General features: G+C 42.9%; 1 protein-coding gene across 4 annotated transcripts in view; it reads left to right on the top strand.

The window, feature by feature from the left end:
* The window catches only part of GIT1 (GIT ArfGAP 1), a 1,727,505-nt gene that overhangs the window by 538,409 nt on the left and 1,176,060 nt on the right, over positions 1–13,036 (top strand). For all 4 annotated transcript variants that reach the window (XM_044054459.1, XM_044054456.1, XM_044054457.1 and 1 more), the window contains exon 7: positions 7,900–7,994. In XM_044054459.1, the coding sequence (XP_043910394.1) occupies positions 7,900–7,994 (95 nt within the window). The remainder of the gene's footprint in view (positions 1–7,899; positions 7,995–13,036) is intronic.

Genomic DNA, 13,036 nt, shown 5'->3' with positions numbered 1-13,036 from the left:
CCTCCAGAGTATTTTTCTTTTGGTGAAACCTTACATATACTCTAAGGGAGCATTTCCACTGGGAAAGCCAGGATTCTTCTGATTCAAAAAAGAGGCTTAGGGATTTCTTAACTCTTGCCTCAGCATAAGCCTTTAACTATTCCTCCTGTACTAGACATTGTTGTTGTTGCTTTTTCGGAATCTAGTTTGCCCCTGATTCTTTGCCGCCTCCTTCCAGAAAACCTGACAGATATTACAGGGTTCCTGAGTCACACAAGTTCCCTTTTAAAAATCCTATTGCGGATCCAGAGACTATTTCACAGGGACCCAAGGGCATTAAGGCTTCTACTGCTAAAAATCCTACCCCTTCTGATAAGGGACTCCAGGGTGCTGTATAGATGGGGTAAGAAGGTTTACACTTCTGCAACCTTGGCCATTAGGGCTTTAAACTGCCAGTTTCATATGTTAAAGTATCAACAATGGGTCTACTGTATATAATCAAAAACTCACTTTTTCGAAAATAAACAGTAAACCCACAGTGACACGAAAGTGCAATTTCGCGAACACCACTTGAGCGAATGGTTACGGACCTTAGGGTTAGGACTTGGGTTAAGGATAGTGGATAGCTAGTAGGGCTATCCACTATCCTTAACCCAAGCCCTAATCCTTAGGTCTGTGACTACCGCACCACAGTGGAGGACATTGCCCGTTCGTTCTAGTCGTGTTCGGGGAAGTGCACTTTCGGTGAAGTGCACTTTCGCGTTAGTGGCCATCTATTACCGGATTTCGAAATAGTATAATTTCGATGTCCGGTAGTAGTCCCATCAACAACATGTTATTGGATTGCTTAAACAGAAAATGATGATTCCTGACTGTGCAGAAAATAAAGAATTATAGGATTTAATGCATTCTGCTGAACAGGTTGGAAAACATACTTTGCAATGTGGATTTGATTCTTTAGAGGCGTCTTGCAGGGCTGCGGTTTGCTGGTTCTGTGCTTAGAAGGCATGCTTGGCTTAAGGAGCAATCTTTACCTGATCATGTTAAAGCTAAATTGCTGGATGCTCCCTTAAATCAGGACCGCCTGTTTGGCAACAAGGCTGAGGAAGTTCTTAAAAAGATGGAAGATAAAGCTAAATCTATGCAAACTGTTAAAGATTTCTTACAAGTTCAGCCTCTTAGATTTAGTAGGCACTGGCCGTCTAAGAATTGGTCCTTTCCAGCCTCTTCAAGGTCTTTTCAAGCCAAACCCAGACATAGCAGAAACCCCAGACTTCAGTCCCAGGGGACACACAAGACTAAGCAGTGGGGGGGGGGGGTTCACACCCAAATCAGGGAGTAGTAAGACCCCCCCCCAGTGGAAAACAGTCTCGATGACTTGCTTCTGAAACTTCCAAGCACTTCCCAACTGAATGCTCCTTTAGGCGGAAAGATTGGTCTACTGGCCAAAAACTAGGTACTCGTTACCCAGGACAAATGGGTTTTAAATATAGTGTCCCAAGGATACAGATTTCACTTCCACACCTTACCAACACCAATCGGGTGGCCAGATCTACCCCCAAATCAGTGGGCAGAGGCCCAAAATCAAGAACTCTCTCTTTCTTGATCATGGGGGCTATTCAGTTGGTACCAGAAGAGGAAAATGGACAAGGGTTCTATTCGAGATTTTTCCTGGTACCCAGAAAAGGCAATACATGGCCTCCTATCCATACCTTTCTGGTGATCCCAAAATTCAAGATGCTGACTCTTCATCAGCTGCTTCCTATGCTTGGCAAAGATGCATGGTTGGCAACACTAGATTTAAAAGAAGCATACCTGCACATCCCTATCAGGGAGTCTTGCAGAAGATACCTATGCTTCAAAGCAGGCTAAATGCACTATCAGTTCTCTGAACTACTGTGCCCAGGGTATTCGCAAAGTGCCTAGCTACAGTCATTACATTCTGCAGGCAAAGAAATATTCAAATATACCCATATCTGGATGATTGTCTAATTCAGGCAGAAAGCCAGGACATACTTTTGAATCATCTGGCCTTTGTTCAAAGGGTACTGACTTGCTGGGGTACACCATAAACGAAAAGAAATCGCACTTGGTATCCTGTCAACAAATTATATTCCTGGGAGCAAGCTTGAATACAACTTCCCAGATGGCTTTCCTCACACCAGAGAAACAGATTCATTTGACAGCTACTTCAAACAAGTGGCCACAAAAACCCAGTTATCTGCAAGGCAAATACTGCAAGCCTTGGGGTTCATGGCCTCCTGCATTCTTCTAATTCCATATGCAAGGCTGCATATGAGAAAACTGCAATGGTATCTCTAAAGCCTATGGTATCAGCGTTCACAGGTTCTAGAAGCAATGATTCCTATCATTACCTTGACTACGCCTAGAGTTCCTTTGGTGGGCAGAGGCCTGCCACCAAAACAGGGGACTACCATTCACACTACCCCCTGCCGCCCAAACCTTAACAGACGCATCAGACTGTGCATGGGGGCCCACCTGGCAGGGAAGTGCATTCAGGGCCAATGGAACCCAAGTCAAATGCACCTGCATATCAATCAAAAAGAAATGTTAGCTGTACAGAATGCTCTGACAGCCCTCAAAGACCACATTCGTCCAGGACAGTTATTGATAAAGACAGACAACACCACTGTTATGTGGTACATAAACAAGCAGGGAGGTGCACATTCTTACCCCCTCTGCAGACTAGCCATGGCGTTGTGGAACACAGCCCTTAGCTATTAAGTACATTTACAAGCTCAGTTCCTGCCAGGAAAACTAAATACACTGGCAGACGAACTAAGCAGAAACCTCATGAACCCACATGAGTAGAAACTAGAACTAAGGATTTTCAACATGTTGACAAGCAAATGGGGGAGCCCAGATAGAGATCTGTTTGCCCCCCCCCAAAACTATTAGTTGGACAAATTCTGCACAAGGACTCCCCACAAACAACTTGGAAAGTGGGTGCTCTGTCCTTCAGCTGGAAAACCAGTTTATGCCTTTCCTCCTCTGCCTCTGCTCTCCAAAGTACTACTAAAGATCAAACAAGACAAACCAAGGACGAGTTTGATTGCACCAGATTGGCCATGCCAACACTGGTACCCCCTCTTGTGCAGTGTGTCACTGTGGGTCCCATGGCACCTGCCTCAGACTCCTACTCTGTTGTCTCAGCAGGAGAACCAAATTCAGCACCCTCAACTTCAAACACTGAATCTAGCAGCCTGGCTAATTACATAATTTCTCCTTTACCCATCCCTCAGTAAACCAGTGATGGATATCATTTTAGAGGTGAGGAGGCCTAGTACCAGAAAGTCTTGTGCTGAAAAATGGAAAAGATTCTGTGCCTGGAACCAAGCTCAAGGGATGAGCACAACAGTGCCCAATTTACCTCAGATTTTTCAATACTTAACTGAGATGCTTCATAAGGGCCTGTCTTCCTCCTCCTTCAAAATTCACTCCTCAGCCATCTCAGCTCATTATAACACAGAACCACCCCTCTTCTCTCATCCACTACTTAAGCAGTTCCTCAGAGGGGCCAAAAATCTACGACCATCCAAGAGAGCTCCAACTCCAGCCTGGGACCTCAACTTTGTATTGGAAAAGCACACCCTTCCTCCTTTCAAGCCAGCTGCCACTGCAGACTTAAAATTCCTTTCTTGGAAAACAGCTTTCCTTTTAGCAATCACTTGTTCAACAAGGGTATCTGAATTACAGGCCCTCGTGGCAGTGGAGCCTTTCATCATCTTTCATGTGGACAGGGTGTCCCTCAGGACCAATCCCTCCTTCATGCCCAAGGTGGTATCCAGTGTGGCCCTTAATCAGTCCGTACATTTGCCAACCTTCTTTCCTAATCCACAGAACAAAGGGGAACGGATTCTGTACTCCTTAGACATGCACAGACAACCTAGATTCTACTTGGACAGAACTAAACCTCAAAGGAAATGTGATCAACTACTGGTGGCATTTGCTGCAGGGGCAGAGGGGACGTCTATTTCAAAGCAAACCATTTCCAAATGGATAGGCCATTGCATTCATTTCTGCTACAAATACCATGGAAAACCTACCCCACAGGGGATCAGACCCCACTCTACCAAGGCTGCATCTACCTCTACAGCCTTTCTCAGAGGCATCTCTACCAGGGACATCCTAGAAGCTGCTACTTGGAGTTCTGTACATACTTTCACCAAGCATTATCATCTGCCAATTTTCTCTAAATCCAGAGCTGGCTTTGCTACTGCAGTCTTGCAGGGCCTTTTAGCTGGTCCTAATTCTATTTAAATTCCTCCTCCCATCCTTAGCTTTGGGAATCTACCCAAAAGTGATGACTGCAACAGTGAAACACTAAGATCATAGCACAGTTGTGTACACTTTCCATAAATGTAGATGTTCGAGTGTATTCAATGTTGCAGTCCTGGTTGCCCTCCCTCCAGCCCCCTTCTTTTTTTTGGATGTACATCTACTTTCCTTTGCTATCTTCAAAAGCTTTTTGGTGTATTTCCTTTTTTGTTGGAGGTATAACCTTGTATATTTATAGATTGAATTGGTTTCCATTAAGGTGGCACCTGACATCTGTGGCAAGAAAAAAACTGATGTAATGGCGTAGGCTGCATGTTTTATACCCCTGATGACCTGATGTCATGGATAACAACCGGCGCAGAAATCCCAAGACTCTGGTATTCGGGCCGACTTAGGGCTACCTGCAGGCAGATAACCCAACTGTGATGACTGCAACAGTGAATACACTCGAACATCTACATTTATGGTAAGTGTACACAACTGTACTTTGTAACTAGGGTAGTGAGTATTCTGAGCTGGGTTACAAGATCTGAATTGCCTGTACATAGTAGTCCCTACTACGTTTAATGCTATTGGCTGCCAAAAAAAATAATTATTAAAAAATGGAAATCAAAATCTAAACCAGCTTTAACTGAAGTACTGAGTATTTTACACAAGACATGAAAACTGTGGTGTGGTATACTATATAAACAAGCAGAGAGGCAGTACAGATTGGAGGAGGACTTTTGGAAGGTGCCAGTACAAGTTAACCTGGATAGTATGAATACTGCTGCAGTACAACAGCATCACAGACAGCTTGTGCAGGAGACTCCTAGGGAACAGCAAATGAAAACTGAATGGGGGAGGTTATTTTTATTTGCTGTCAACTGGATGGGGACTCCCAGAACTAGATTTGTTCCTCCCTGATAAATTATCAGCTTCTTGCTGCCTACTGCAAAATGGTGCCCTGCAACAAAGTTAGATAATGGTCATCTTTTGTTTCTAGTGGTATCATCCCCCAGTTGATCCCGTAATACCAGTTTGGCTCCAACAGCAATGACCTACCACGGGGGCAGAAATGGCCAAGGAACAACCATACCTGTTGTAACACAGGATAGACCTGCTGACTGAGAGGACTGGATGGAACTCTGATGCCTCCCAACTAGCAGAATATTGAGGTGACAGCCTGGACGATAAGAGTCTTGTTCCTCTCAGCTCTTCTTTCAGGATGTGTTAATTTGAAAGACGCCTGAAAATCTAATTGAAAGAGAATATATGATAGGATGTTTTTTCCTTTTAGTACAAGAAGATGACCAAGTACCCATTAAAATTAGAGGTTCCTTTTCTGTGTTACATTTTAAATGCCTCTTCATGGGATTTCGTTTTGGTCTTTGAGCATCTGACTTCAGACCCATTTGAGCTGTTTTTTTTTTTTTTTTTAATCTTGAAACCATCACATTATTCGTAGATAACATTTGGAAGAAGAGCTGCAACCCTGATGTTAAATGCTTTACACATTGTGAGGGTCAACCCCAGGACAAATCTACCTTCATGCCAGATGTAGTTGCAGAAATGTCCCTTATCTAGGCTCCTAGTATTCTTTCAGAAACCCTACAACAGTGAGGATAGAAACCTGAATCTACTAGCTGTCTACAGACAGCTATACTATTACATGGAGAGAACTAAATCCACATGATGTGCAGAACCATTGTTTGAGACCTTTACAGGGTAAGGAGAGCAAGCCATTTATGAAGCAGATTCTGTAAATTTTGCTAGCAAACTGCATGCTGTTCTACTTTGGAAAAAGGGTAGGCTCTGCAGGAACATATTATAGGCAATTCTGCCTGAACAGCCTCTGCTTTGATGACCTTTTTCAAGCAGGTATCTGACCAGACTACATGTGAGGCGACAGCTGGTCGTTGGTCCACATTGTCTTGAAACACTAAAAAATGTGTGTACAATCCAGGGGCAGAACTTGAAGCAGTGATCTTCCAAGATGTTCTTTGAGGGAGTGTGCTGGCACACCTGCACATACTGTTCGTTCTGTGGGAGTCTGTTTCCTAAATGTAATGAATTCCACTGCAACATTAATCCACATGAGGAACGTAGTACAGTTGTGTGAAAACTAACCATAACAGTAGATTTTCTGACAAAATCACTGTTGTAATAGAAGCAGTCACTCCTCTTTCCCCACAGGATAACTTCTTTTTGGTCTCCTGCACTAAACCTTAGCACTTTGTGGTTGGACAGCACAAGAAGTCACCCTTTGCTTAGTTTTGGTACAAAAGCCAGCTTTTACATACACTGAGTGTGGCTTAGAAAAGACGGCATGGCATGACATCCCTTTTATCTGTTATTTATACATGCTCCTCCATGTGGAGAGGGTACTGGCCTGTGCCCTTGCATGAGCAGAGCTCTGGGATTCAGGCCAGCTGGGCATGTATATCAGCCTGCTGCTGATTTCCATATAATGAATTCTGCTGCTACAGTGATCCTGTTGAGACATCAGCTGTTGTGGTGAGTTTTCACACAACTATACCTTCTCCTAGAAGGCTACTTTTGCCATCTCCATTTGTATACAGTTTAGGAGCTAGTATATACCTTGCTCTTGGCTGTTGCTGCTTTGTGAATAAAATATTTTAATTACAAAAAAAAAATTAATTAGCAGGATTTGAAATTATTTTATTGTACACACAAATTTGTAGCCAAATGGCTACCCATAAAACAAAGATCTAGCCTAATTTTAGGATCCTAGCTCTACAGACTACTCCATCTTCATATGTTTACTCCTCTTGCAGCAAACTTAACAAAAAGACTCCTCATGCAACCTGAAACACTACTTACAAGCCACACCAACTCTCATTACTTGTAGAACCAAGCTCCACAGCACTGCACATGCTTTCTCCTCTTAGGCACCTCCTGTTTGGCAAGCTATCCCCCAAAAAATTAAGGAAATCAACACTTCTCCAATTTCAGAATTCAACTCAAAACAACAGTGCTTCCTCCAATCCAAATCCTCCTGCTTCATTGCTGGGCATATCGCCTAGTTTAGCTCCTTTCCGAGTCTCTTCTCTCAAGATTCACTGAAGATTGACCCATTTTAGAAGCTAATGTATGTATTGCACATTACACTCTGTCTGATTGTATATTGCACTCTGCTTTTTCACTGGAATGTACATACACAGTTTTTTTTCTATGAAGTTAGTTTGAACTCTTCTGTTATTGCTTACATTTCTGTATTTTTTGTTTGTGGAGTGATTCACCTGGGCTGAGTCTGAAATTGAGCAGTATTGATCAGTGCACGAACCCAGTAAACAAATGTAAATAAGTAAATAAATTTTAGATTATCAACCAAGCAGAATACACCATTTACAGTATTTGTGTGTGTGTGTACGCACGCATGTCCTAATTTGTCACCCGAAGTCATCTACATTATTTGTTGATAAGATTAATTCTTGTTTGGTTTTGTTTTTTTTGTTTAGGTGCAATTCATTTTTACACTTCCAATTTTAGAGATATGGAAGTTCCCCTTGTTACAGAATTTGTAATGCAGGAGCCATGGTTTCGGTTGACATTTGGGACACAGATTTTTTTTTTAACTTTGGTATGATGTAACTAACCTTTTTCCTTTAAACTTCTTAGGCAAGCAGGTCATCACGAACTCGCTGACAGGTTGGTGGAGTGCCAGTACGAGCTGACTGATCGGTTGGCGTTTTACCTTTGTGGACGCAAACCTGGTAAGTTTCTGTGTTTTCATTCTTAGTTTATGCATCATCTAGTCTAGGTAAATAAGTTCCCCTTTGGGGAATACGTTATACTTCGTTTTTTGGAAAAAAAATGTTGTCCTTCCATGAATTGCTGTTACAGTATTGTTGACAGACTATCCTGAGAGAGGTAGCCCTACATCCAGCCAGCATGCCAAAGGCTGGCCACCTTTGTATCCTGCCATTTCCTGATAAATAAACTATACACTTTGCATAATGTAAACACATTCTTTACATCTGTGTTGCCACCTCTTTTTAAAAACCATCCCCAGAAGGACCCCTTTCAAATACCATATACAATCATTGTAGGGGTAGCCTTTGGTAATATGGAGCCCTAGAATAAAGGTTTCTTTGGCACCCCATGCTGTCTTCTGTGTCCCCTAACATATGTACCATTGCCTTTCCATGTTTCCAACTATCTTGTCTTTCCCACACAATCCAGATTAATTTTGTCTTGCTTTCTTATGCTTTGTCTCTCTTCAGCTTTTTTCCTGCATTGTTTTAACATATCTTAAGTAGCAAGACTATGCTGTAATGATTGTGTAGGAATAAAATTAAGCTGGGGGTCTGGTAGCTGCTAGGACCTCGAAAAGCTATAGCATTCTAGATGATATGAGCTTCTTTCCACATCCTTTGATCTAATGATAACCTGAACAAAATCATGAGTAAGGAAGTAAGGCAGAATTATGTTGTGTCCAAGGCTTCACATTAAAACTGACAAAATAGTAATTACCCATAAACTGAGAAGATAAATGCTTGTGAGGGCATACAAGTCATATCTGGGATGAGAGCCTACCCCCTCCTAAAAAAAAAAAAAAAAAAAAAAAAAGATGGTCAACTGGAGTGTACCCCTGTGGTGTTAATGATGGTGAATGAATGACAATGAAAGAAGTAATGGTCACAAGTCATATATTTCAAGTTGCTGCTATTATACAGCTGCATGGAATGCCTGCTCATCCGCTAACTGCAAAATGCAGACACCTTCTATGTACTCCTCTGAAGCTGGAGTGAAAGTGAAAGAATAAAAAGAACAAAGTACATTTTCAATGTGTTACTGTCATATGCATATGCAGCATGCCTTCTTACCCAGACCCCCAAAAGATACACTAGGAAAATGCGGTAACTATTTCTTTAACTTTCCCCAAACTCAAACTTCAGAAGTGTGCAGAAGTCACTTGTCTAGTGGCAGTGTACTGTTTAGGAACAAAAAATTGGTGCACATTACTATATGTAGCTGTGATTTTGGTTATAAAGAAAGTAAAAAAATAAAGATCACATTAATGTACTCCAACTTGCTCCTAAACAAGCTATTGTGACCTTGTGCACTCCACTGTAGTCTGAATTTTGAAGTAAGTTAAAGAAATTACCACATTGTCCAAGGCCCTTATACAAGCTACAGTAGCCATCTGTGCACATGTTTGAAGTTTGATAGTGTGAAATACCCACAGTGCCCCATTCCCTACAAACTACAGTGACCTTTTGTGTCAGTTTCTGATAGGTGTTAGTTTTAGATTATGGCAGATTACCCTACTAAGCCACTAACACTGTCACAAATGGTCACCTTTAAAGCTCTGAGGACCTAGATGTTCTCTGAGTCATTTTGTGACTTATTTTTGAAAGATGACTTGTTTTTTTTTTTTTTTTCACTACCTATAAGATTTATATATGTGCCCCCCACACACACACACACACACAGCCAAATCAAACACACAGGCTAGCACTGCATACTTAATTTACAGGTACAGAAATTGAAAGGCATGACGGCAGCAAAAAAACAAAAAAAGTACAGTTGCCAGCCCCTAGTAGCACAAAGGCATAGACCCTAGCTACTGCAACGAAGAATAAATAATTTTCTAATGACAACAAGATGCACAGAGTGCACTTGAATGTGTTAGATGTTCATCATGTTTCACTGTTGCAGTCATTACATTTGGGTAATCTGCTGGCAGGTTGCAACTGGCTATTATTCCTTCCATCTAAGCCTTTCATCCAATCAGCAACAGGGGTAGGCGGGTACAAGTGAGCAGCAATGTTGTTGGAGCTCCTTATAAATGCATTAGCATCACAAACAAACATTTGCTAACACTGAGAATGCAAGGAAGCACTTTGAATCCAGGGGAAAAAAATGGACATGTGACAACTTTATGCCTTCCTCTCACGCCATACATCTGATGTATGACCTCATTCCAAAGGAGGCAAGAAGTACCGAACTTATTTTTGCGGATTACTTCAAAACTGTGCAGCAGTAGCATTGTCGCCTCACAGCAAGAGGTTCTGCTGTTCAATTCTCGGCTGGAGCGCCTTCTGTGTGGAGTCTGCATGTCCTTCCCACGGTCGAGTGGCGTTCGAAAGACATGTGTGAATGGGTGTGCCTTCGTTGAAGGCTGGGCATCGGGCTGGCACCTCGGCACCATAAAAATCTACTGCCAATCATTAGCGGACCGGAGTTCTGCTGTGGCGACCCCTAACCGGGAAAAGCCGATAGAAGAATAACTTCAAAACTTTCTTGCCTACAGCCAGAGTACTGAACTACTGCTTCAGCTTCGGTCTGTCAGATGTATGATTTTTGCTTCTTCCGTAGCTATTGCACAGATATGTATCTCTATTAGGGACCCTTCCTCTTCTCTCTTATTTATTTATAAAAAATTTTGTACATGTCATCGAAGAGGAGGAAATACGATTGCAGGAGACAAATTCCTCACAGGCAATAAAGTACCTTTTTTTGCTTAGTTGATGAACGCAGTTATAAGGACTGTTTTGTCAGTCATTTGTTCATGAGGTCCTAAGAAGCTGTCTGTCATCTTAAAACATTTACCTTGAGAATCTAAGGCTTATGGAGCTAGCACAAGGTAAAATGGCCTCCATGTCTCTGTCTCTTATAGGTTCATAGGTTGGTACTAGGCTATCGGCCCTAGGGCCTATACAAGCCTAGCCATAACAATTCCCTGACTATTTCTTCCCACACTGTTTACTTCCCTGGACCCCTATCTAGCAAGGCGACTGACGTGATCCCCAGGGTGAATTTCCTTTCTCCCATCCAATCGTCAAGGTTCCTTTTGAAGAGGGCCAGAGAGGCGCTCTGCTTGACATGTATGGTCAGTCTATTCCAGAGTCTGGGGAGTCCCTGGGTCAGGAACCTATCCCTCTAGCATGTTTTGTTTATTGTGATGACAAGGTTTAGATCCCTGGAGCATGTGTCTCTGAGGGATTGGGATTTCTTTAAGTGTAGCATGTCCCACAGCTCTGGGTTTGACATGGCCTTGTATGCTAAGCAGAGATCGCCTCGGAGTAGACGATATGCGACAGAGTATAGCTGGAGTTTTTTAAGGCGGTCAGCATAGTGCATCTGCTTTAGGCCTGTGATTCTTTTAGTGAGGTATTTCTGTGGCCTTTCCAGTTGTTGCAGATGTCTTGAGAGGTACATACCAAATGGGGCATTGTATTCCATAATGGGTCTAATGAGGGATGAGTACAGTGGGACAATGACCTCCTTTTTTCTGGATGAAAAGACCTTAATGATGAGGTGTGCCAGATAGAAGGATTTCCTGACTGTTGTGGTGATGTGGTTATTGAAGGTGAGACCACTGTCCACCTGTGTCCCTAAGTCTCTTATCACACCTTCGGTGTTTAGTGTACTGCCACCTGTGTGGTAATTCATGGGTACATCTTTTTTCCCCAAAGGGGATAACTATACATTTCTTGGCATTGAGCTTGAGCCCATGACTTTGGCACCAAGCATCTGTTTCTGTAAGGCCTTTTTGTAGAGTATCGACATAATTTGGGGATTCAATAATGGCTCCCAGTTTGCAGTCATCTGCGAACTTTGTTAGCCAGAGTCCCTTAGTGTTGGCCTGTACTTCAGAGAAGTAGATGCCAAATGAGAGGTCCCAGGACTGAACCTTGAGGTACTCCACTTGTCACTTTTCTGGAGCTGGGTTTGAAATCAGCTACTTTTACAGTGTGGGTTCTGTCAGTAAGCCAGTTGTCAACCCATCGAGTGACATAGTGTTTTAATGCCCAATTTAGTAAGTTTGTCTATGATTCCAGAGTGGGGGATGGCGTCAAAGGCCTTGGCGAAGTCTAGATAGGCTGTGTGGACTGCCTTACCCTCGTCCACAGCTCTGGATACTGATTCGAAGAAGTCAGCCAGGTTCAGGAGACAAGATTGGCCCTTCACAAACCCAAACTGGGTGGGGTCCAGTGTTTTAAGGTTGCCAATGTCTTTGTTTATAAGTTACATGATAATACGTTCCATGGCCTTGCAGATCAGGCTCGTCAGACTGATGGGGCGGTAGTTCCCGGGATCCAAGGTGGATCCCCCCTTGTGGAGTGGGATAACTGTAGCTGTGCGCCACTCAGTGGGCATGAAGCCTGAGGTGAGGGTATGATTAAACATGACACTTAGGTGAGGTGCCAGTTCATTGTGTAGTTCATGTAGTACACAGCCCGGGATGTCATCTGGTCCCATGGATGCTGTATTCTTAGCTTTGGACGTCAACGTCCCCTCAATGCCTAAGAAACCAAGAAAGAAAATGTTTCTAAGAAACCAAAGCTTGAGACTTGGGCATTTCATTCCGTGCCAGGTATCACTAGATAACCCTTCAGACCGTCCAATTCCTGCTACTACTCCCTCTGTTGTGATCCAGTCGGAGGCCACTGTGGTGCAGCCATTTTGCACATTTATCATGTCTGGCCAGTTGTCCACTTCTGGTGAGAAGGTTAATATTAGCTTATTATTTCAGAGTAAATTAAGGGCATACCAAAGATCTTGGTTAGAGAATTTGTTCCTGGTTCCCTGATCGAGGTATAGCAAGGGTTAGAGCCACCATGTTTTGTACGGGTAGGCATCCAGCTTAAGAAGCAGACGTCTAAAGTCTAAACATACTGTTTACCCACAGGCGTCTATGGATCCTTAGAAAGAAAGACAGGATTTTCACTGTGGATTTTCAAAGCCATTGTACCCCTGAAGCATCTTTCACTTCTTTGCTGCCTCTCCTCCTCCTCTCAAAAGGCAA

Source organism: Protopterus annectens, chromosome 13.part0 (assembly GCF_019279795.1).
Source record: "Protopterus annectens isolate FY-2018-M chromosome 13.part0, PAN1.0, whole genome shotgun sequence".
Lineage (NCBI taxonomy): Eukaryota > Metazoa > Chordata > Ceratodontiformes > Protopteridae > Protopterus > Protopterus annectens.
The sequence above is the reverse complement of the archived record's forward strand: the minus strand, read 5'-3'. Positions and strand labels throughout refer to the sequence as shown.